The 21,377-nt window shown below is 37.6% G+C and overlaps 1 protein-coding gene across 5 annotated transcripts in view; it reads right to left on the bottom strand.

The window, feature by feature from the left end:
- Nucleotides 1-21,377, bottom strand: part of LOC110464267 — a 54,593-nt gene that overhangs the window by 3,920 nt on the left and 29,296 nt on the right. For all 5 annotated transcript variants that reach the window (XM_021519380.1, XM_021519381.1, XM_021519382.1 and 2 more), the window contains exons 24-36: nt 19,005-19,129; nt 18,547-18,698; nt 17,604-17,720; nt 15,239-17,162; nt 14,112-14,251; nt 12,452-12,520; nt 10,489-10,594; nt 9,832-9,935; nt 8,937-9,039; nt 7,937-8,056; nt 6,931-7,316; nt 2,859-2,997; nt 2,377-2,574 (exon numbers count right to left, since the gene is read on the bottom strand). In XM_021519380.1, coding sequence (XP_021375055.1) covers nt 2,377-2,574; nt 2,859-2,997; nt 6,931-7,316; nt 7,937-8,056; nt 8,937-9,039; nt 9,832-9,935; nt 10,489-10,594; nt 12,452-12,520; nt 14,112-14,251; nt 15,239-17,162; nt 17,604-17,720; nt 18,547-18,698; nt 19,005-19,129 — 3,683 coding nt within the window. The remainder of the gene's footprint in view (nt 1-2,376; nt 2,575-2,858; nt 2,998-6,930; nt 7,317-7,936; nt 8,057-8,936; nt 9,040-9,831; nt 9,936-10,488; nt 10,595-12,451; nt 12,521-14,111; nt 14,252-15,238; nt 17,163-17,603; nt 17,721-18,546; nt 18,699-19,004; nt 19,130-21,377) is intronic.

Genomic DNA, 21,377 nt, shown 5'->3' with positions numbered 1-21,377 from the left:
CACAATGAAGCTTTGTTGGGAGTGTAGGGTGGGCACATACCTTGTAACATCTGGCAATATTAGTGGGCAATCTGACACAATGAAGCTATGTTGGGAGTGCCGGGTGGGCACATACCTTGTAACATCTGGTAATATTACTGGGTATCTGACACAATGAAGCTATGTTGGGAGTGTAGGGTGGGGACATACCTTGTAACATCTGGCAATATTAGTGGTGTATCTGACACAATGAAGCTTTGTTGGGAGTGTAGGGGGGGCACATACCTTGAAACATCTGGCAATATTAGTGGTTTATCTGACACACTGAAGCTATGTTGGGAGTGTACTGGGTAACTAATGAAGCTATGTTGGGAGTGTAGGGTGGACACATTCCTTGTAACATCTGGCAATATTACTGGGTATCTGGCACAATGAAGCTATGCTGGGAGTGTAGGGTGGGCACATACCTTGTAACATCTAGCAATATTACTGGGTATCTGACACACTGAAGCTATGTTGGGAGTGTACTGGGTATCTGACACACTGAAGCTATGTTTGGAGTGTAGGGTGGACACATACCTTGTAACATCAGGCAATATTACGGGGTATCTGACACAATGAAGCTATGTTGGGAGTGTAGGGGGGGCACATACCTTGTAACATCTGGCAATATTACTCGGTATCTGGCACAATGAAGCTATGTTGGGAGTGTAGGGGGTGCACATACCTTGTAACATCTGACAATATTAGTGGGTAATCTGACACACTGAAGCTATGTTGGGAGGGTACTGGGTATCTGACACACTGAAGCTATGTTTGGAGTGTAGGGTGGACACATACCTTGTAACATCTGGCAATGTTACTGGGTATCTGACACAATGAAGCTATGTTGGGAGCGTAGGGTGGGCACATACCTTGTAACATCTGGCAATATTAGTGGGTAATCTGACACAATGAAGCTATGTTGGGAGTGTAGGGTGGACACATACCTTGTAACATCTGGCAATATTAGTGGGTAATCTGACACAATGAAGCTATGTTGGGAGTGTAGGGTGGGCTCATACCTTGAAACATCTGGCAATATTAGTGGTTTATCTGACACAATGAAGCTTTGTTGGGAGTGTAGGGTGGGCACATACCTTGTAACATCTGGTAATATTAGTGGGTAATCTGACACAATGAAGCTATGTTGGGAGTGTAGGGGGGGCACATACCTTGTAACATCTGACAATATTAGTGGGTAATCTGACACACTGAAGCTATGTTGGGAGCTATGCTGGGAGTGTAGGGTGGGCACATACCTTGTAACATGTGGCAATATTACTGGGTATCTGGCACAATGAAGCTATGTTGGTAGTGTAGGGTGGACACATACCTTGTAACATCTGGCAATATTAGTGGGTAATCTGACACAATGAAGCTATGTTGGGAGCGTAGGGTGGACACATACCTTGTAACATCTGGCAATATTAGTGGGTAATCTGACACAATGAAGCTATGTTGGGAGTGTAGGGTGGGGACATACCTTGTAACATCTGGCAATATTACTGGGTATCTAACACACTGAAGCTATGTTGGGAGTGTAGGGTGGGCACATTCCTTGTAACATCTGGCAATATTACTGGGTATCTAACACACTGAAGCTATGTTGGGAGTGTAGGGTGGACACAAACCTTGTATCTGGCACAATGAAGCTATGCTGGGAGTGTAGTGTGGGCACATACCTTGTAACATCTAGCAATATTAGTGGGTATCTGACACACTGAAGCTATGTTGGGAGTGTAGGGTGGGCACATACCTTGTAACATCATGCAATATTACTGGGTATCTGGCACAATGAAGCTATGCTGGGAGTGTAGGGTGGGCACATACCTTGTAACATCATGCAATATTACTGGGTATCTGGCAAAACGAAGCTATGTTGGGAGTGTAGGGTGGGCACATTCCTTGTAACATCTGGCAATATTACTGGGTATCTAACACACTGAAGCTATGTTGGGAGTGTAGGGTGGGCACATACCTTGTAACATCTGGTAATATTAGTGGGTAATCTGACACAATGAAGCTATGTTGGGAGTGTAGGGGGGGCACATACCTTGTAACATCTGACAATATTAGTGGGTAATCTGACACACTGAAGCTATGTTGGGAGTGTACTGGGTATCTGACACACTGAAGCTATGTTTGGAGTGTAGGGTGGGCACATACCTTGTAACATCTGGCAATATTAGTGGTTTATCTGACACACTGAAGCTATGTTGGGAGTGTACTGGGTATCTGACACACTGAAGCTATGTTGGGAGTGTACTGGGTAACTGATACACTGAAGCTATGCTGGGAGTGTACTGGGTAACTGATACACTGAAGCTATGTTGGGAGTGTAGGGTGGACACATACCTTGTCATGGAACCTGTGACTACAGTCCAGGGTGCGTGTGGTCATCGGAGTCATTTCCTCATAGCAAATCACACAGGGGTCCTCATCTTCCTCGAACACCTCACCTGTACCGTCAGAGGCTGAGAATGCCCAATTGGTCGCTAGGCCCGGTGGTGGGGCAATAGGCTTTGGGGCTGTAGGCCTCTGAGCTAAAGATGTCTATAAATAAAAGGAGAAAAACTTTTTTTGGGGACAACATGCAAAGTGAACTAATTCTCTTTAGTACTTTTTCCTACCTAAGATTAACAAAACACTTCACTTAATGATAATTGGTGCTTCTGATAACGTCTTGTACAATACGGCTAAATAACCCAATGCTATACATATATAGATAAGTTTTTAAACGATGGAATGAACCCATATTGAGTATATCTATGGATTGTCGCTGTCGAGACTTTAAACCAATGAATGAACCATTATTGTATAAGAAAGCACATCCATACCTGTGAGGGCTGTTGTTTTCTCTGTTCGTGAGTATGAATAAGCTCTACAATCTGGTTTACAATCTGGTCCATGGTCGCCCCCGACAGAGAACCGCCTTTGGCCTGTCTCAGCTCCTGGATCAGTCGCACAAACACCGGCCTAGAAAATGTACAAGGAACAGTGAAAGCTTCAGAACATCAGAGTTTGTATCTAGTCTTGGTGAATGGCTGTGTGTGATAGGTACTTCCTGTTGTTGCTGAGGAGAAGATTACTATAATCTTCCCCTACCTTAAGGGTGTGACAGAGAAATCTCCTACCCAAGGGGTGATCTTTTTGGTTGTCTTACCTGAGGCTCTGCCGAGGGTTAGACAACCAACAAAAATCACCCAGAGGGTTGGAGATTTCTATGTTATAATCAAGGTAGGGGTTGATTATTTTTCTCATCCTATTATTTCAGTCACAACTCCAGCAACAATAATCTACCAAGTTTGTAAACAAAAACACATGTGGGGTATGAATATCGTCATTCACTTTTGATGACGTCACAATTACCGGCGACGCATTTTAATGACGTCACAATTGAACGCGTGCTAATCGACACAAGGCTATCGCGGGGTGACAAGCTGATCTTTCCCGGCTAAAACGGGAGACACAGCTGTGAAGGGTGGGAGAAAAATCTGTCTCCATATACCTAGAGAAATCTTGCACATACCTTCATTCTGAAAGCATCACATCAAAATACATGTATAGCTGTTTCAATTGTGTAGGGCTAATATTTTGAGGTTATCCCAATCAGAACTAGTGTGCAGGTTCACATTTCAGCCAACATTGCCAGGGGAAAGTATCGCAGTTACAATGGTACTTTGGGTAATAGGATATCTTTTTCAAGTGTTTCATCAAAATCAATATTGAATTGTTTTATCTTCATTTTTTGGCAGTAAACACCTATTACAGAATTTGTCTTCATCTCATTACATTTGTATATATATATTCATAGGGATTATTGTTCATGGTATTAATATTTGCTGGTTATTTAATTTTGAGCTGTTAATGCTAATATTACCAATTTATACAGGACATATATGTGAATTAAATGTCGCTTGTGCAGTTCTAAAACTTTATCCCAAACAGGCCAGGTAGCTTCACATTTAAACATATTTCATGAACAAATAATGTTTAAACAGGGGAAAAGCATGGGTGAAAATAATCACTCCTGTGTGATATTACGAGGAAATCTCACCCTAAAACCAAGTATTTAGAATATTCTTTTTCAATCAATTTGTGTGGTACCTTTATGCAATATTTGGCGCAGTATTTCACTTTACTTGTGTACAAGAAATATTACACCATCATCCTGTTGTGTAATTGTGAATTTGATATCAGATTGTTTTACATTTATGTATATACCTATTTTTACATTTATGTATATACCCAGTTTTACATCTATGTATATACCCAGTTTTACATTTATGTATGCACCCAGTTTTACATTTATGTATATACCCAATTTTACATTTATGTATATACCTAGTTTTACATCTATGTATACACCCAGTTTTACATTTATGTATATACCTAGGTTTACATTTATGTATACACCCAGTTTTACACTTATGTATATACCTAGTTTTACATTTATGTATACACCTAGTTTTACATTTATGTATATACCCAGTTTTACTTTTATGTATACACCCAGTTTTACATTTATATGTCGCTTGTGCAGTTCTAAAACTTTATCCCAAACAGGCCAGGTAGCTTCACATTTAAACATATTTCATGAACAAATAATGTTTAAACAGGGGAAAAGCATGGGTGAAAATAATGACTCCTGTGTGATATTACGAGGAAATCTCACCCTAAAACCAAGTATTTAGAATATTCTTTTTCAATCAATTTGTGTGGTACCTTTATGCAATATTTGGCGCAGTATTTCACTTTACTTGTGTACAAGAAATATTACACCATCATCGTGTTGTGTAATTGTGAATTTGATATCAGATTGTTTTACATTTATGTATACACCCAGTTTTACAATTATGTATATACCCAGTTTTACATTTATGTATACACCCAGTTTTAGATTTATGTATATACCTAGTTTTATATTTATGTATATACCCAGTTTTACATTTATGTATATACCCAATTTTACATTTATGTATACACCGAGTTTTACATTTATGTATATACCCAGTTTTACTTTTATGTATACACCCAGTTTTACATTTATGTATATACCTAGTTTTACATCTATGTATACACCCAGTTTTACATTTATGTATATACCTAGTTTTACATCTATGTATACACCCAGTTTTACATTTATGTATACACCTAGTTTTACATTTATGTATACACCCATTTTTACATTTATGTATACACCCAGTTTTACATTTATATGTCGCTTGTGCAGTTCTAAAACTTTATCCCAAACAGGCCAGGTAGCTTCACATTTAAACATATTTCATGCACAAATAATGTTTAAACAGGGGAAAAACATGGGTGAAAATAATCACTCCTGTGTGATATTACGAGGAAATCTCACCCTAAAACCAAGTATTTAGAATATTCTTTTTCAATCAATTTGTGTGGTACCTTTATGCAATATTTGGCGCAGTATTTCACTTTACTTGTGTACAAGAAATATTACACCATCATCGTGTTGTGTAATTGTGAATTTGATATCAGATTGTTTTACATTTATGTATATACCTATTTTTACATTTATGTATATACCCAGTTTTACATCTATGTATATACCCAGTTTTACATTTATGTATATACCTAGGTTTACATTTATGTATACACCCAGTTTTACAATTATGTATATACCCAGTTTTACATTTATGTATATACCTAGGTTTACATTTATGTATACACCCAGTTTTACAATTATGTATATACCCAGTTTTACATTTATGTATATACCCAGTTTTTCATTTATGTATACACCCAGTTTTACATTTATGTATATACCCAATTTTACATTTATGTATATACCTAGTTTTACATCTATGTATACACCCAGTTTTACATTTATGTATACCCCCCGTTTTACATTTATGTATACACCCATTTTTACATTTATGTATACACCCAGTTTTACATTTATGTATACCCCCAGTTTTACATTTATGTATACACCCATTTTTACATTTATGTATGTACCTAGTTTTACATTTATGTATACACCCATTTTTACATTTATGTATATACCTAGTTTTACATCTATGTATACACCCAGTTTTACATTTATGTATATACCTAGTTTTACATCTATGTATACACCCAGTTTTACATTTATGTATACCCCCAGTTTTACATTTATGTATACACCCAGTTTTCCATTTATGTATACACCCAGTTTTACATTTATGTATATACCTAGGTTTACATTTATGTATACACCCAGTTTTACACTTATGTATATACCTAGTTTTACATTTATGTATACTCCCATTTTTACATTTATGTATATACCCAGTTTTACTTTTATGTATACACCCAGTTTTACATTTATATGTCGCTTGTGCAGTTCTAAAACTTTATCCCAAACAGGCCAGGTAGCTTCACATTTAAACATCTTTCATGTACAAATAATGTTTAAACAGGGGAAAAGCATGGGTGAAAATAATCACTCCTGTGTGATATTACGAGGAAACCTCACCCTAAAACCAAGTATTTAGAATATTCTTTTTCAATCAATTTGTGTGGTACCTTTATGCAATATTTGGCGCAGTATTTCACTTTACTTGTGTACAAGAAATATTACACCATCATCGTGTTGTGTAATTGTGAATTTGATATCAGATTGTTTTACATTTATGTATACACCCAGTTTTAGATTTATGTATATACCTAGTTTTATATTTATGTATATACCCAGTTTTACATTTATGTATATACCCAATTTTACATTTATGTATACACCCAGTTTTACATTTATGTATAACTAAGCAAGACGCAAGCCACAGGCAACTCTGAACATTGAAATTTTCAATTCACAACTCTTGAGCACTAAATTCTCTTCCGAGTCACAACTTTCTATGCTAAAAGGTCTGAGCAAGAACTATTTCAGCACTAGCTTACCTGTTATACTTAGGGACAGTCACTTGTAGTTTAGCTAGCAGTTTCTCAAAGCTGTTCTGCTTCGGCTGGCCCATAGGAAGTCCCGGTCTAAGTGTGGGACGTACCCCAGCTGTCAGTGGTGGGCGTGGGCCTAATGGACGCGGAGGGAGGAACCCTAGTGTCCTTGTGGGCGGTGCCAGCGGACGTGGCTGGGGACCGCTGGGAGGAGCAAGGGGCTTTGGTGGCATTAGTTTCTCAGCAGCTTTGACCCTGCCAGCAGTCTGTTCCATATTGATGTCGTGAACTGATGGCATTGTGAACGGCGACAGGCTGTCTCCTTCAGGCGAGTTATCTCCCCCTGCCTTTGTGCCTGTTAAGGACAGTGGCGAGCCTGGTGTTCCTCCTACCTGTTGATTACAACCACAAACATTATGAATTATGTGCAAAAAATGTTTCCAATATTTCTCTCTCGAATGTTACATTAATATTCATCCCCCACTTTGACACAGCAACAGTAATATCTCAAGCCGAAGGGTAAGATTCTTCACTGTCCAGCCTGTTGTGGAGAGTAAGAAATATCTTACTCTCATGATCAGATTTTTTGTATCGTTCCCAAAGAAGAAAAAATTACTTTTCTTCTATTCCTGTAAAAAAAATATTGTTCCTAAAGTGCAAATAATGCTTTCTATGCTAAAAACCATGCTGCAATATGTCCCCGATCATTCACGTCAAAAGAATGAAGCTTGTATACATTTGCTAATGCTACGTCACAGTTTCATTGTTGTCCAGACCTAATTTGCTGTTTAAAGAACTGTTTGAAATAACTAAATTAAGTGTAACTACTCTATCAAATTGTGAATTTATATAATGAATGTTTTAGCAAATATTGTAATGGTCCTATAAAACACTTTTCTTTTGCTGAGAAACTTACATATAAAGCCCAGTTAGGCTTTATTAAGTTTGTCATCAATAGCAATGTGTGTTATAGGACCATAACAATATTTGCTAAAACATCATCCTGTCTTACCATTAGCTGGGAATGTTGTAGAACGGGTGGAGCTGGAGGCGGAGGAGGGATATGGATCTCTGGTAACTCTGACAGACACCTCCCACTCTTTATCTGCTGTATCTGGTCTTCAAATTCACGCTACAATACAAAACATCACCCTGTTAAACAGTCATACCATATAAAACCTATATATGATGACATTCTTATTGTAAAATCTTCAATAAAGGTAAGAAAGAGCATGTCATTGACAATCTACATTGTATCTTTGATCCTGTACAGCAGTCTTGAAAGATCGTTTACCGTTAGTCTGCGAGATATTTTACCGTTAGTCTGCGAGATATTTTACCGTTAGTCTGTGAGATATTTTACCATTTGTCTGCGAGATATTTTACCGTTAGTCTGAGATATTTTACCGTTAGTCTGTGAGATATTTTACCGTTAGTCTGTGAGATAATTACCGTTAGTCTGTGAAATGATTACCGTAAGTCTGTGAGATATTTTACCGTTAGTCTGTGAGATATTTTACCGTTAGTCTGTGAGATAATTACCATAAGTCTGTGAGATATTTTACAGTCAGTCTGTGAGATATATTGCTGTTAGTCTGTGAGAGAACTTAGTCGGTCCGTGAGATAATTTACCGTTAGTCTGTGAGATATTTTACCGTTAGTCTGCGAGATATTTTACCGTTAGTCTGTGAGATATTTTACCATTAGTCTGAGAGAACTTACCATTAGTCTGAGAGAACTTACCGTTAGTCTGTGAGATATTTTACCGTTTGTCTGCGAGATATTTTACCGTTAGTCTGAGATATTTTACCGTTAGTCTGTGAGATAATTACCATAAGTCTGTGAGATATTTTACAGTCAGTCTGTGAGATATATTGCTGTTAGTCTGTGAGAGAACTTAGTCGGTCCGTGAGATAATTTTCCGTTAGTCTGTGAGATATTTTACCGTTTGTCTGCGAGATATTTTACCGTTAGTCTGTGAGATATTTTACCATTAGTCTGAGAGAACTTACCGTTAGTCTGATGATGGTATCTTCACACTTTGGTGTGATCACCTTGTAATGGTCCATCACCTGCTGAAAGTGTGTTGGGACTGTCTGGTTTTGCTCCAACATTCTTTGAAATAATAAACGTACAAAGCAATGATTTTTTTTTTCTATCTGAGTAAACTGATCACAAATCGTTTTTTTTAATTTCTTGCTTACCAAACTTCATTTGACCTTTATAAATAAGTGAAGAAAATGGAATTTTTTGGCAAAAAGGCTGAAAATTAAAATATCAAGGTTTGCACTACACTAATTTTCTACTAATATCAACTAAAAGGCAGACATTTTCATCTCTGATAAAGAAAACAATGCTTCTAACCTTTATGATCTATGTCTATTTCACATGAACATAGGGGACAGGGGGGCACTTATTACAAATAATAATAGATGCATAGCATGGCTTAAAGTAATTTCTAATATTTGAAGAGAAGTACCCAGGAAAAGAAACTGTGGTGTTGGGTTTGTAAAAAGTACCCTGTCTAAATCAACCAATTTACTTATTTCTGTAAAAAACCCTTTCATTTGCAAAATAAATTTTATGTGCAAAGTAATTTGATCTCAAATAGATGTCTATAAATATTAAAATGTATCCACTTTTTACAATTATAGATAATAATATACGTTTGTATAATGCCCTATATGATTAGCAAAATTACTCCAAGGCACTTTACAGCACATGAATTCTTACAGTGACATTTATAAATATAGTAGATAGGCATACAGATCAGCATTTTACATCAGGTAACAAGACATTGATCAATATCATATAAATATATAGATATATAGGGTGGTATGTACATGACGTCTACATTAAAGAGCCTATAATGCAGACCTCAAAAGGCGGGTCTTTAGATCCACTTACTTCTGCATCATTGAACCGAGCCGCCGTTGATGGAAAACTGCTTCCTTCTGACTACGTTCTAACATCGACAATGTAAACTGTTTTCTCAGCTTCAGTACCTCAACCTGTAAACAGTCAATGATTCAAACATCTAAATAAATCGTAAAACTTGTTTTCTCTGGTGCTAAGTTTGTGTTGTGTTTATGATATTTTAACGGGAGGGTGGGGGTGGATGGGACCCGTTTTTGTTGTGTTTATGATGATTTAACAGGAGGGTGGGGGTGGATGGGACCTGGTTTTAAACTTACCATAGACTGAATGTAATATACATGATGTAGTGTAATATTTTACCTGCTCATATATATTTTATACCTAGAAATGTATGAAACAAACTATAGACAGGAAACTCATCATCACCACAGTGAACATACCACAGTATAGTACAATTTGCTACACATAGTGCTTTCTATTTCTAATGGGATGGGGAACTGACACGAGTTGGATAGATTTGATCAACAAATCTTTCACTGATATATTGTATGATAAGGGGAACAAAGGGCGGGTTCTTGATTACAGATTCTTGATTAATCCTCTTCAAGATACATTAGAGCTGTTCACAAAAATATGAATTTGAACACTACACTTTCTCAATGGAATACAGGTTCTGCTGAGACTGACCTCTGCACTGGTGGCGCGATCAACATCATGATCATGTGATTTCTTTAACTGTCCAACACTCGCCATAGCTTCGTCCTTCTCTGCTGATATCCTCAAAATCTTGTCTCTGTCACAGAGAGAAAACCAATTATCAAATAACATCTCACAAAATCTTGTCTCTGTCACAGAGAGGAAACCAATTATCAAATAACATCTCATTTGAGTCAGTGTAACAGAAAATAAACTGTGTGTTAAATATATTAAACCTGTTATCATCCAAAGAGACCCCTACCCTTTTCTGTTCCTTATAAGTCCTGTTATCGTCCAAAGAGACCCCTACCCTTTTCTGTTCCTTATAAGTCCTGTTATCGTCCAAAGAGACCCCTACCCTTTTCTGTTCCTTATAAGTCCTGTTATCGTCCAAAGAGACCCCTACCCTCTTCTGTTCCTTATAAGTCCTGTTATCGTCCAAAGAACCCCCTACCCTTTTCTGTTCCTTATAAGTCCTGTTATCGTCCAAAGAGACCCCTACCCTTTTCTGCTCCTTATAAGTCCTGTTATTGTCCAAAGAGACCCCTACCCATTTCTGTCCCTTTAAATCTTGTTATCGTCCAAAGAGACTCCTACCCTTTTCTGTTCCTTCTAAGTCCTGTTATCGTCCAAAGAGACCCCTACCCATTTCTGTCCCTTTAAATCTTGTTATCGTCCAAAGAGACCCCTACCCTTTTCTGTTCCTTATAAGTTCTGTGTCCTTTCTTATGTTACAAGAGTGACAGTCCTATGTTTAAAATAACATGTCTATCTCATGTAAATGTTTACAAAAAATTGATTTTAAGTGACATTTTTAGCATTAAACTAAGAAGCCTGTTGGGCCATACACCCATACCATGTTAAGAAAGTTACCTACTCCAACAATGTTACAGGTTTTACACGGCGAAAAACTTTTTGACAGGCGCGGCGTAACCTCTAACTGCCCATAGCTGATTTTTCCAATGCTGACGATCAAATTCGGATTTAGAAAAAGTATAATGTGTTTTCATACATTTAAATGTTCAGCTGGGTCCAATAAATGTTCTTTTCCATAAATCCATGATTAAATGAGAAGATTTTGGTGTCAAAGACATAAAAAAATAGTTTTTCCTCTTTCAAAGTGAAGCAGACAACATTTGCCATGATTTTCCGGTGAATACAAAAATGGAATACATGTGATGTTTAACAAGCGGAATACAAACAAACTCCATATCGTTTCATTCCGTTTGAAATTCCCCCTGCTATTTTGTACTAACCCAGGAAGTCATGTTTTAGAAGTAGGTCAGATAATGCTACAACGACATGGACAATTCACCTACAAATAGTTTGTTGTAGCTATAGACAGAAAATATTTTGAGATGGTCACTAGCTATGAATTAATATTGCTCATGTGCACATCAGCCATCTTTCAGTGCATTCTAACTTTGCTTAGGAAACAGTTTTGGTTTCAGTCCTAGAGCAGATGACACTTGCTATGTTTTTTAATGCCTCAGATGACACTTGCTATGTTTTTTAATGCCTGACATGACACTTGCTATGTTTTTTAATGCCTGACATGACACTTGCTATGTTTTTTAATGCCTGACATGACACTTGCTATGTTTTTTAATGCCTGACATGACACTTGCTATGTTTTTTAATGCCTGACATGACACTTGCTATGTTTTTTAATGCCTGACATGACACTTGCTATGTTTTTTAATGCCTGACATGACACTTGCTATGTTTTTTAATGCCTGACATGACACTTGCTATGTTTTTTAATGCCTGACATGACACTTGCTATGTTTTTTAATGCCTGACATGACACTTGCTATGTTTTTTAATGCCTGACATGACACTTGCTATGTTTTTTAATGCCTGACATGACACTTGCTATGTTTTTTAATGCCTGACATGACACTTGCTATGTTTTTTAATGCCTGACATGACAATGTATAATGTGAACACTTACTTGTCCTGTTTACGAGCTTTCTCATACAGGCCCATTGTCTGTTCAGCTTCTTGTAGTTTACCCTGGTACCTGAAACCAAACAAATTAAAAATTAATTGTCAAGGCAAAGTCAGGCAGTATTTTTTTCAATATTATACCAACTTAAATAACATGTGTGCTGTGTAATGCTATTTTTTTTGTAACTTCAATTTCGTAAACTTAAACTGTACATGTATTGAGAGTAACAAAGTTCACTACAAGAGCACAGCAAACGGATGCATAATCTGACCCTATCCAATGATTTGTTGTTTGTTAAATTAAATCCATATTGTCCTTGTTAGACCCCACATGAACATCCATGCCAAAACCTAGGACAATAACACATGATCTGACTGAACTGTACACCACTGAAGAAACTTGCACCAAAACTTTAACCAAGAAATTGTGCGAGAAAAATTAAGACACAAACACGTTCCAAAATTTACAAAAATAGGAACTATTTTCCCAAATTAAATCCATATTGTCCTATTTAGACCCCGCATGAACATCCATGCCAAAAATTAGGACAATAACACATGATCTGACTGAACTGTACACCACTGAAGAAACTTGCACCAAAACTTTAACTGAGAAATTGCGCGAGAAAAGTTAAGTCCCAAACACGTCCAAAATTAACAAAAATATGGATTTACTGTCCTTGTTAGACCCCACATGAACATCCATGCCAAACATTAGGACAATAATACATGATCTGACTGAACTGTAGACTACTGAAGAAACTTGCACCTAAACTTTAACCGGACGGACGGAAACGCTATACCATAATACATCCGTCAAATTTCGACGGGCGGATTATCATAAGCATTCAATTCAGTGTATTCCTCCAAAAGCAGTACAGCTATAGGAGTTTTACAATGTAATAACATGTAATACGATGTATTACGTACAAGACAACGCTGACAGAGGCTGGACAATGTGTAACAATATCGCTCCGTGTCATAATTCATGATAAATGTACTACACAAGATAACACAATGATATTACTAGTAACAGTGGCAATACACTAAACTTAACCAAGATTGTTTAGTTGTTTACATTCCTTACAGACAGGAATTGTAGTAATAGGCACAATTCATTATAGAATGTTTTATAGAATGTTCAATGTAAGTGTGTATTGTATTACCGAAGTGTTATTAAGGTTTTACAGATTCACTCTTTAGGTCTCATTGTCTTGACAAGATATTTGGTACACTGCTTCCTTCCTTGTCTTGTATTCAGCAAAACATTGATCTACTTCCTTCCTCTAAATATGGTCTAGTACAGTTATACTCCTTCCTTTAAATACTGTCTAGTACAGTAATACTGGTCAAGATTTTAGGTACTTATCTTTCTTCCTTGTTATCCAGTATGCTAGACAAGTGCTTTTTTTTAACTAATTGAGGGTTCGGGCAAAGATGTTTTTTTTTTTGTAAGGCATACACATTTTACATCTTTGTGTGCATACACTTCACTGGTCAATTTTCTGATTAGTGACAGACTATATTGTACTAGTCATTGAAACATCACACATAAACATTTCATTGGCTTTCCTATATGACCCTCTATACAATAAGTTCAGAATCTTTCTAAATATCTTTCTACTCGCTCCACCCCAATGTGATTATTTCAGCTCTATACTCACTTGGTAATATCCTCCTGGCTATGAGCCAACTGCTGCTGGAGACGACTCAGTTCGCCGATCATTGCTGTGTATTTCTCCTCAAACAGTTTCTGATTCTTTTCAAATATCTCACTCCTGTTGTTTAGGTCTATTTCCATGTTCTGTCACAGTCAAAAATCAAGGTGAAGTAGGACACACAAGCCCCTAATTAAAAAATACTTCTACGAAACTAGAAACCATTTATAAACCATACAGTTACCCTTACATAGATTGAGGGAGTTGAAATGTTAAGTCTATTAAACCGATGAAACATCTTTACCCTACATAGATTGAAGGAGTTGAAATGTTAAGTCTATTAAACCAATGAAACATCTTTACCCTTACACAGATTGAAGGAGTTGAAATGTTAAGTCTATTAAACCGATGAAACATTTTTACCCTTATATAGATTGAAGGAATTTAAATGTTAAGTCTATTAAACCAATGAAACATCTTTACCCTTACATAGATTGAGGGAGTTGAAATGTTAAGTCTTTTAAACCGATGAAACATCTTTACCCCTACATAGATTGAAGGAGTTGAAATGTTAAGTTTATTTAACCAATGAAACATCTTTACCCTTACACAGATTGAAGGAGTTGAAATGTTAAGTCTATTAAACCAATGAACATCTTTGCCCTTACATAGATTGAAGGAGTTGAAATGTTAAGTCTATTAACCCTTTCACCACTGTAAACCATTATAGACTCATCCATATCAATGCATGGTATAGTCTATTAAAGTTACATAGGGGTGAAAGGGTTAAACCGATGAAACATATTATAGAATCCCTTTTTTGCATATGAATTAATACGGTATATCTGGAATTTTGCGCTGCATATTAATTATTGCCTTGTTCAATCGTAATGAGGGCAAACTTATCATTACAGCGAATATAAGTAGAGATCATAATACACAAGTCATTTGATGTGAGGGGCGAAACTAACACAGGGCAAAAGTGGATTGTATGGGTTAAGGGCGAAAGTTTGACTTGGCCCAAGTTTCCCCGTATACAGTATTCCTACATGTAACTACTCTTAATAGTGCCTAGGGCCACCAGAGGAAAACTTCTGTAGAATCACATTACTGTATCTGTATTTGTAACATACCTTATAATCATGATTTCGTTTCTGCAGCAACATTGTAAGTTCCTGTAGTTGTTTTGTGGCAACTTGTAGCTCCCCCTGGAGGTGATCTGTTTCCCTAATGGCCCGAATTAGGTCATCCTTGTAGGGCTCATAAGGGTCCGTCAGGGTACTGGTTGTCTTGGTTTCCACGGAAACTTGAACGGCCACTGTAGTTGTCACAGTGCGTGGTGGGAATTGCTGAAGGGAAGGCCTGGTAAGAGAATAGGCGTTGGACAGGGGTGGGGGCTGTGTGAATACGTTAGAGGCTGATGAGCTGTTCTGTCCCACACTAAAGGATGAAGGTACATAGGGCGAGTATGGAGACACAGACGGTGGCATGGCAATGGGTGGAGGGGGGAAGGAGTGAAAGGAAAGGTCTGAATTCTTGATAGAGTCATCACCTGTTGACCAAATACTACTGGTCGTCACTGAAGGAAAACCTGTCATATTCAATGGATAATCCTTCTTTTTCTCATAATGGTTTTTCATGTACTGATCCACCATACTTTTCTTGGTTTTTGCCCGAGACTGACGCACGTTTTTCTGTGAATTCATATCCTGCCAGATATCTTGGCTGACCTGTTCGAGAGTCTTGGTCCGCTCTGATTCGGGGATCATGCCGTTTGTCAGCATTTCGGTCACAGTATCATTTGCCAACTCGTACACAAATTTATTGTCCATACGCTGGCACTCCTTCTGTGTAGCCATGGAGACCTCCTCCTTGAGTGTGTGGGCAAAATTTGACCCGATAGGAGGAGGGCGAATAATGCCAGGCGATACTGATGGAGATATATTTACCTCGCCCCGTCGAGACATGTTAGCCAGCGGGGAACCTATAGGTGCTGGTCTGTTTACGGCCATAGAGCTAGGTGTATTGTCCATAGCAGAGGGCACCGGAGACCCAATGGGTCCGAACCCCTGTCTGACAGCCGGTGACCCTGGAGCTGGCCAGGATGTGGGGCCCGGTGACATGCTCGGTGACGACATGTCACCGGGAGCCCCGTAGGTATTGGCCATCAATTCTGAAACATCTGATTTATCAATAGAACTGAAACGATCACTTTTATAGGACTTAGTCATTAGGTCTGATATATCACTACTACGTTCACTCATGTCCGACCTGGAGCTGCTACGACTCATCAAATCCAGCTTACTATCCACACTGAGGATCTTACTTGGCAAGTCCTGTCGGTCATCTCCCCACCTCCCCTCTAACAAGTCCCCGCGACTACTTATGCTTTCCCGGTCAGATATATTGCTTTTCACACTCTCCGTATCATTTTCCGATGCCCAGCGAATGTCCTCACAAGCATCCATAGAGTTGTTTCCCTTAGGCCGCTTAAAAATATCAATATCGTCAATAGAATCAAGACTATCCAGATCATGCATTCTCGCTTCAGGCTTTGCATGTTTCACAGGACTGTTTAAATTAAAATCGTCCAAGGAATCTATACCCCCACCATTCCTATACGACTTAGATTTCTCTGGAAACAAATGTGTACTAGCAGTCACTTTGGTTTTAACACTCGATTCAATTTCACTTGTACTGGCTCCGTTTTTAACATCAGAGTTATCCCCCCTTTTGATATTCCAAGCATTTTGTCTTTGTTTAGGTTCAAATTCAGTAGCATTTGGATTTAAGGTTTCAGTCTTTTCACCACTAAGTATGGCATTCTTTGATTTGTCGCGAGCCACTGAGATCGAGCGAGCTTTACCGGCGTCAACCAGCAGACACACAATGCTGTCAATCATTGCAAACTTCTTTGACTGTTGTAAGAATGCACTAAGTCCGCCAACCTTCATCACACGTTCCTTTGCCTCTGGAGGGAAATCTTCAAACATTGAGGTTATTTTAGTATCCTCGACATGAAGAGGTCCATGAGCCCGTAACAAATCTTCAAAGAAACTGAAATAATAATACTGGAAATGACTTTTTGTCAATGTTCAAGATATTTTGTTAATGAAAATATTCTGACAAAAAAGGAATTGTTACAATCTGTTACACAACTTTCTGTAATTTTATTTTTCAGGACTAATTGACAGAACCCTCATGCTTGATATATATAATCGGAAGGACAGATCTATTTGTAAATTTTCGTTTTTCCTTGAACATTAAATAGGAGTTCTTGCTGACATACAAACTATATAGAGAAATATCCTAACTATTTTGGATTGAATAGAAATGAACTGTGAAAAATAGGCAGAGACTTAAAGCTTACTCAGTTGAAGTTATCTTCAAACTTTAATACTTTCAAACTTATAGATGAGCTATATATATGTACAGATTGCTGATTATCACATTTCGAACACAATACAATTTTTTTAATTGAGACGAATGTACACTTACTCAAAAAGATTGTCTGTGATATCATCAAATGGAATCTCGTAATTGTGGTAGGACTGCTCAAAGGCTTTGACGGAGGGCTCAAGGTTGTTGGGTACACGAAAGGGTTCGCGTCCACTTCTGTAACAGTGAATACATGTGATATCAGACACACAGTGAATACACGTGATATCAGACACAAAGTGAATACATGTGATATCAGACACACAGTGAATACATGTGATATCAGACACACAGTGAATACATGTGATATCAGACACACAGTGAATACATGTGATATCAGACACACAGTGAATACATGTGATATCAGACACACAGTGAATACATGTGATATCAGACACACAGTGAATACATGTGATATCAGACACACAGTGAATACATGTGATATCAGACACACAGTGAATACATGTGATATCAGACACACAGTAATTACATGTGATATCAGACACACAGTGAACATGTGATATCAGACACAGAGTGAATACATGTGATATCAGACACAAAGTAAATACACGTGATATCAGACACACAGTGAATATGATATCAGACACACAGGTAATACATGTGATATCAGACACACAGTGAATATGATATCAGACACACAGTGAATATGATATCAGACACACAGGTAATACATGTGATATCAGACACACAGTGAATATGATATCAAACACACAGTGAATACATGTGATATCAGACACACAGTGAATATGATATCAGACACAGTGTATATAGTGTACATAGGATATTAGTGGACATTGCTGCCTCTATATCCCAGTCAATATAATTGAAATACAATGTGGTAAACATAAAATAAGTCCATATATATAAGATGCCGTATGATCGTACTTCAACAGTTTGTCCATGTTTCTCTCAAAAAGTCAAACACGTTTAGAATACAGAACATGTGCTGCTTTCTATATGACCTATAACAGTGACCCCTGACCTTTGATATTGATGCTCCTCTGCCTCGTCGGCGTTATGTTCCCCGTAAAGCTGCTTCTCATGGTCATCAGTAAAGTTCACCTCCAGGGAGAGCACTGTTGGCTTCGTGCGTTCTCTCTCCTTCTTCCTCTTAGGCTTTTGTTTCTTTGTGATCTGACACAAATGTGGAAGATACTCATTAAACTGGCAAGACATCTGTAACAGTTAGATATGAATGTCCCCACTCCCGTGTACACGTGTGTCTTTGTTTGACAAATTTTTATAAACAGTTCAAAAAGTACAATAGACTGACATTAAGAATTAAATTACTCCATTTTAAAATTTGATTTAAATTGTAATCGATCATCACATGTTTGATATCCTCTCGATATGTATTTCTATGTATGAAATGAAACATGAACTATGCTGATCTCTGTAGAGACTGTGGCCCACTAAGTAAAGCTCAGAATAAATGTAAACCTTGTATTTATCCATATTATCATTTTCATCATCTCGGCGCAGGACTGCTGTTGTTGTGGGATTTTTCTCTCCAGGCTCTGTTCCTTCTATAGGTTTCTCCTTTTTTTCTGGATTAACCTCTGCAACTGTCAATAAAAGTTTCCTTTGTAAACACTATCAAATTGTCTTTTTCAAGTTTCTATAGTAACCTCCTCAACTGTCATTTCAAATCTGAACTTAACAAACCCTATATTACCAAATTGAGCATAGGTTCTATTTCAAATTCTGCCTCATACATTTTTAAATAATTGGCTTAAAGAACTTAGACACCAATAAAATAACTATTTGCCTATTAACTAAGTCTGTAGAGCAGAAGGTTGCAACGCGAACATGTATTATGTTCAAGTGGTGAGTTCTGTGAACACAGGTGAAGTTTAGTGACACTCGTAACAAAAGAAGTCTGAAGAGCGATGAGGTCAAAAATTCTATCAAATTCTATTCATAGTTGACATTATTTTTGACCGCAGAAGATTGAAATACGAACTCATACAAAACGTGATGTTTGCGGACAAGTTTGTGCAGTTTTGTGAAAATTGATTAAGAAATGAAGTCTGCAGAGCATTGATGCCATTAGGGACATGTATGTAACATACGGGCAGATCCTTATATACACTGGATAACTCGTCACCAGGGTATAACCATTCTTTCGCAAAAGAAAATATGAAATACAATAACTAACACACAAGACTAAAGAAGCCGTAGAAGGCGAGAAATGCTTAGCGGTCAGGCTCGAGTGTTTGTGTTATAGATAATTTACCAACTAAGCGGTCAGGCTTGAGTGTTTGTGTTATAGATAATTTACCTACTAAGCGGTCAGGCTTTAGTGTTTGTGTTATAGATAATTTACCTACTTAGCGGTCAGGCTCGAGTGTTTGTGTTAGATAATTTACCTACTTAGCGGTCAGGCTGGAGTGTTTGTGTTATATAATTTACCTACTTAGCGGTCAGGCTTTAGTGTTTGTGTTATATAATTTACCTACTTAGCGGGCAGGCTCGAATGTTTGTGTTATAGATAATTTACCTACTTAGCGGTCAGGCTCGAGTGTTTGTGCTATATATAATTTACCTACTTAGCGGTCAGGCTCGAGTGTTTGTGTTATAGATAATTTACCAACTAAGCGGTCAGGCTTGAGTGTTTGTGTTATAGATAATTTACCTACTTAGCGGTCAGGCTCGAGTGTTTGTGCTATATATAATTTACCTACTTAGCGGTCAGGCTCGAGTGTTTGTGTTATATATAATATACCTACTTAGCGGTCAGGCTTGAGTGTTTGTGTTAGATAATTTACCTACTTAGCGGTCAGGCTTTAGTGTTTGTGTTATAGATAATTTACCTACTTAGCGGTCAGGCTTGAGTGTTTGTGTTATATAATTTGCCTACTTAGCGGTCAGGCTTGAGTGTTTGTGTTATAGATACAATTAGCGGTCAGGCTTGAGTGTTTGTGTTATATAATTTACCTACTTAGCGGTCAGGCTAGAGTGTTTGTGTTATATATAATTTACCTACTTAAGTGTTTGTGTTATAGATAATTTACCTACTTAGCGGTCAGGCTCGAGTGTTTGTGTTATATATAATTTACCTACTTAGCGGTCAGGCTTGAGTGTCTGTGTTATAGATAATTTACCTACTTAGCGGTCAGGCTCGAGTGTTTGTGTTATAGATAATTTGCCTACTAAGCGGTCAGGCTCGAGTGTTTGTGTTATAGATAATTTACCTACTAAGCGGTCAGGCTCGAGTGTTTGTGTTATAGATAATTTCCTACTTAGCGGTCAGGCTTGAGTGTTTGTGTTATAAATAATTTACCTACTTAGCGGTCAGGCTCGAGTGTTTGTGTTATAGATAATTTCCTACTTAGCGGTCAGGCTTGAGTGTTTGTGTTATATAATTTGCCTACTTAGCGGTCAGGCTTGAGTGTTTGTGTTATATAATTTGCCTACTTAGCGGTCAGGCTTGAGTGTTTGTGTTATAGATACAATTAGCGGTCAGGCTTGAGTGTTTGTGTTATATAATTTGCCTACTTAGCGGTCAGGCTTGAGTGTTTGTGTTAAATAATTTACCTACTTAGCGGTCAGGCTTTAGTGTTTGTGTTATATATAATTTACCTACTTAGCGGTCAGGCTTGAGTGTCTGTGTTATAGATAATTTACCTACTTAGCGGTCAGGCTCGAGTGTTTGTGTTATATATAATATACCTACTTAGCGGTCAGGCTTGAGTGTTTGTGTTATATAATTTGCCTACTTAGCGGTCAGGCTTGAGTGTTTGTGTTATAAATAATTTACCTACTTAGCGGTCAGGCTCGAGTGTTTGTGTTATAGATAATTTCCTACTTAGC

This window comes from Mizuhopecten yessoensis, unplaced genomic scaffold (assembly GCF_002113885.1).
Source record: "Mizuhopecten yessoensis strain PY_sf001 unplaced genomic scaffold, ASM211388v2 scaffold10979, whole genome shotgun sequence".
Lineage (NCBI taxonomy): Eukaryota > Metazoa > Mollusca > Bivalvia > Pectinida > Pectinidae > Mizuhopecten > Mizuhopecten yessoensis.
This window is presented reverse-complemented; position numbering and strand designations above follow the sequence as displayed.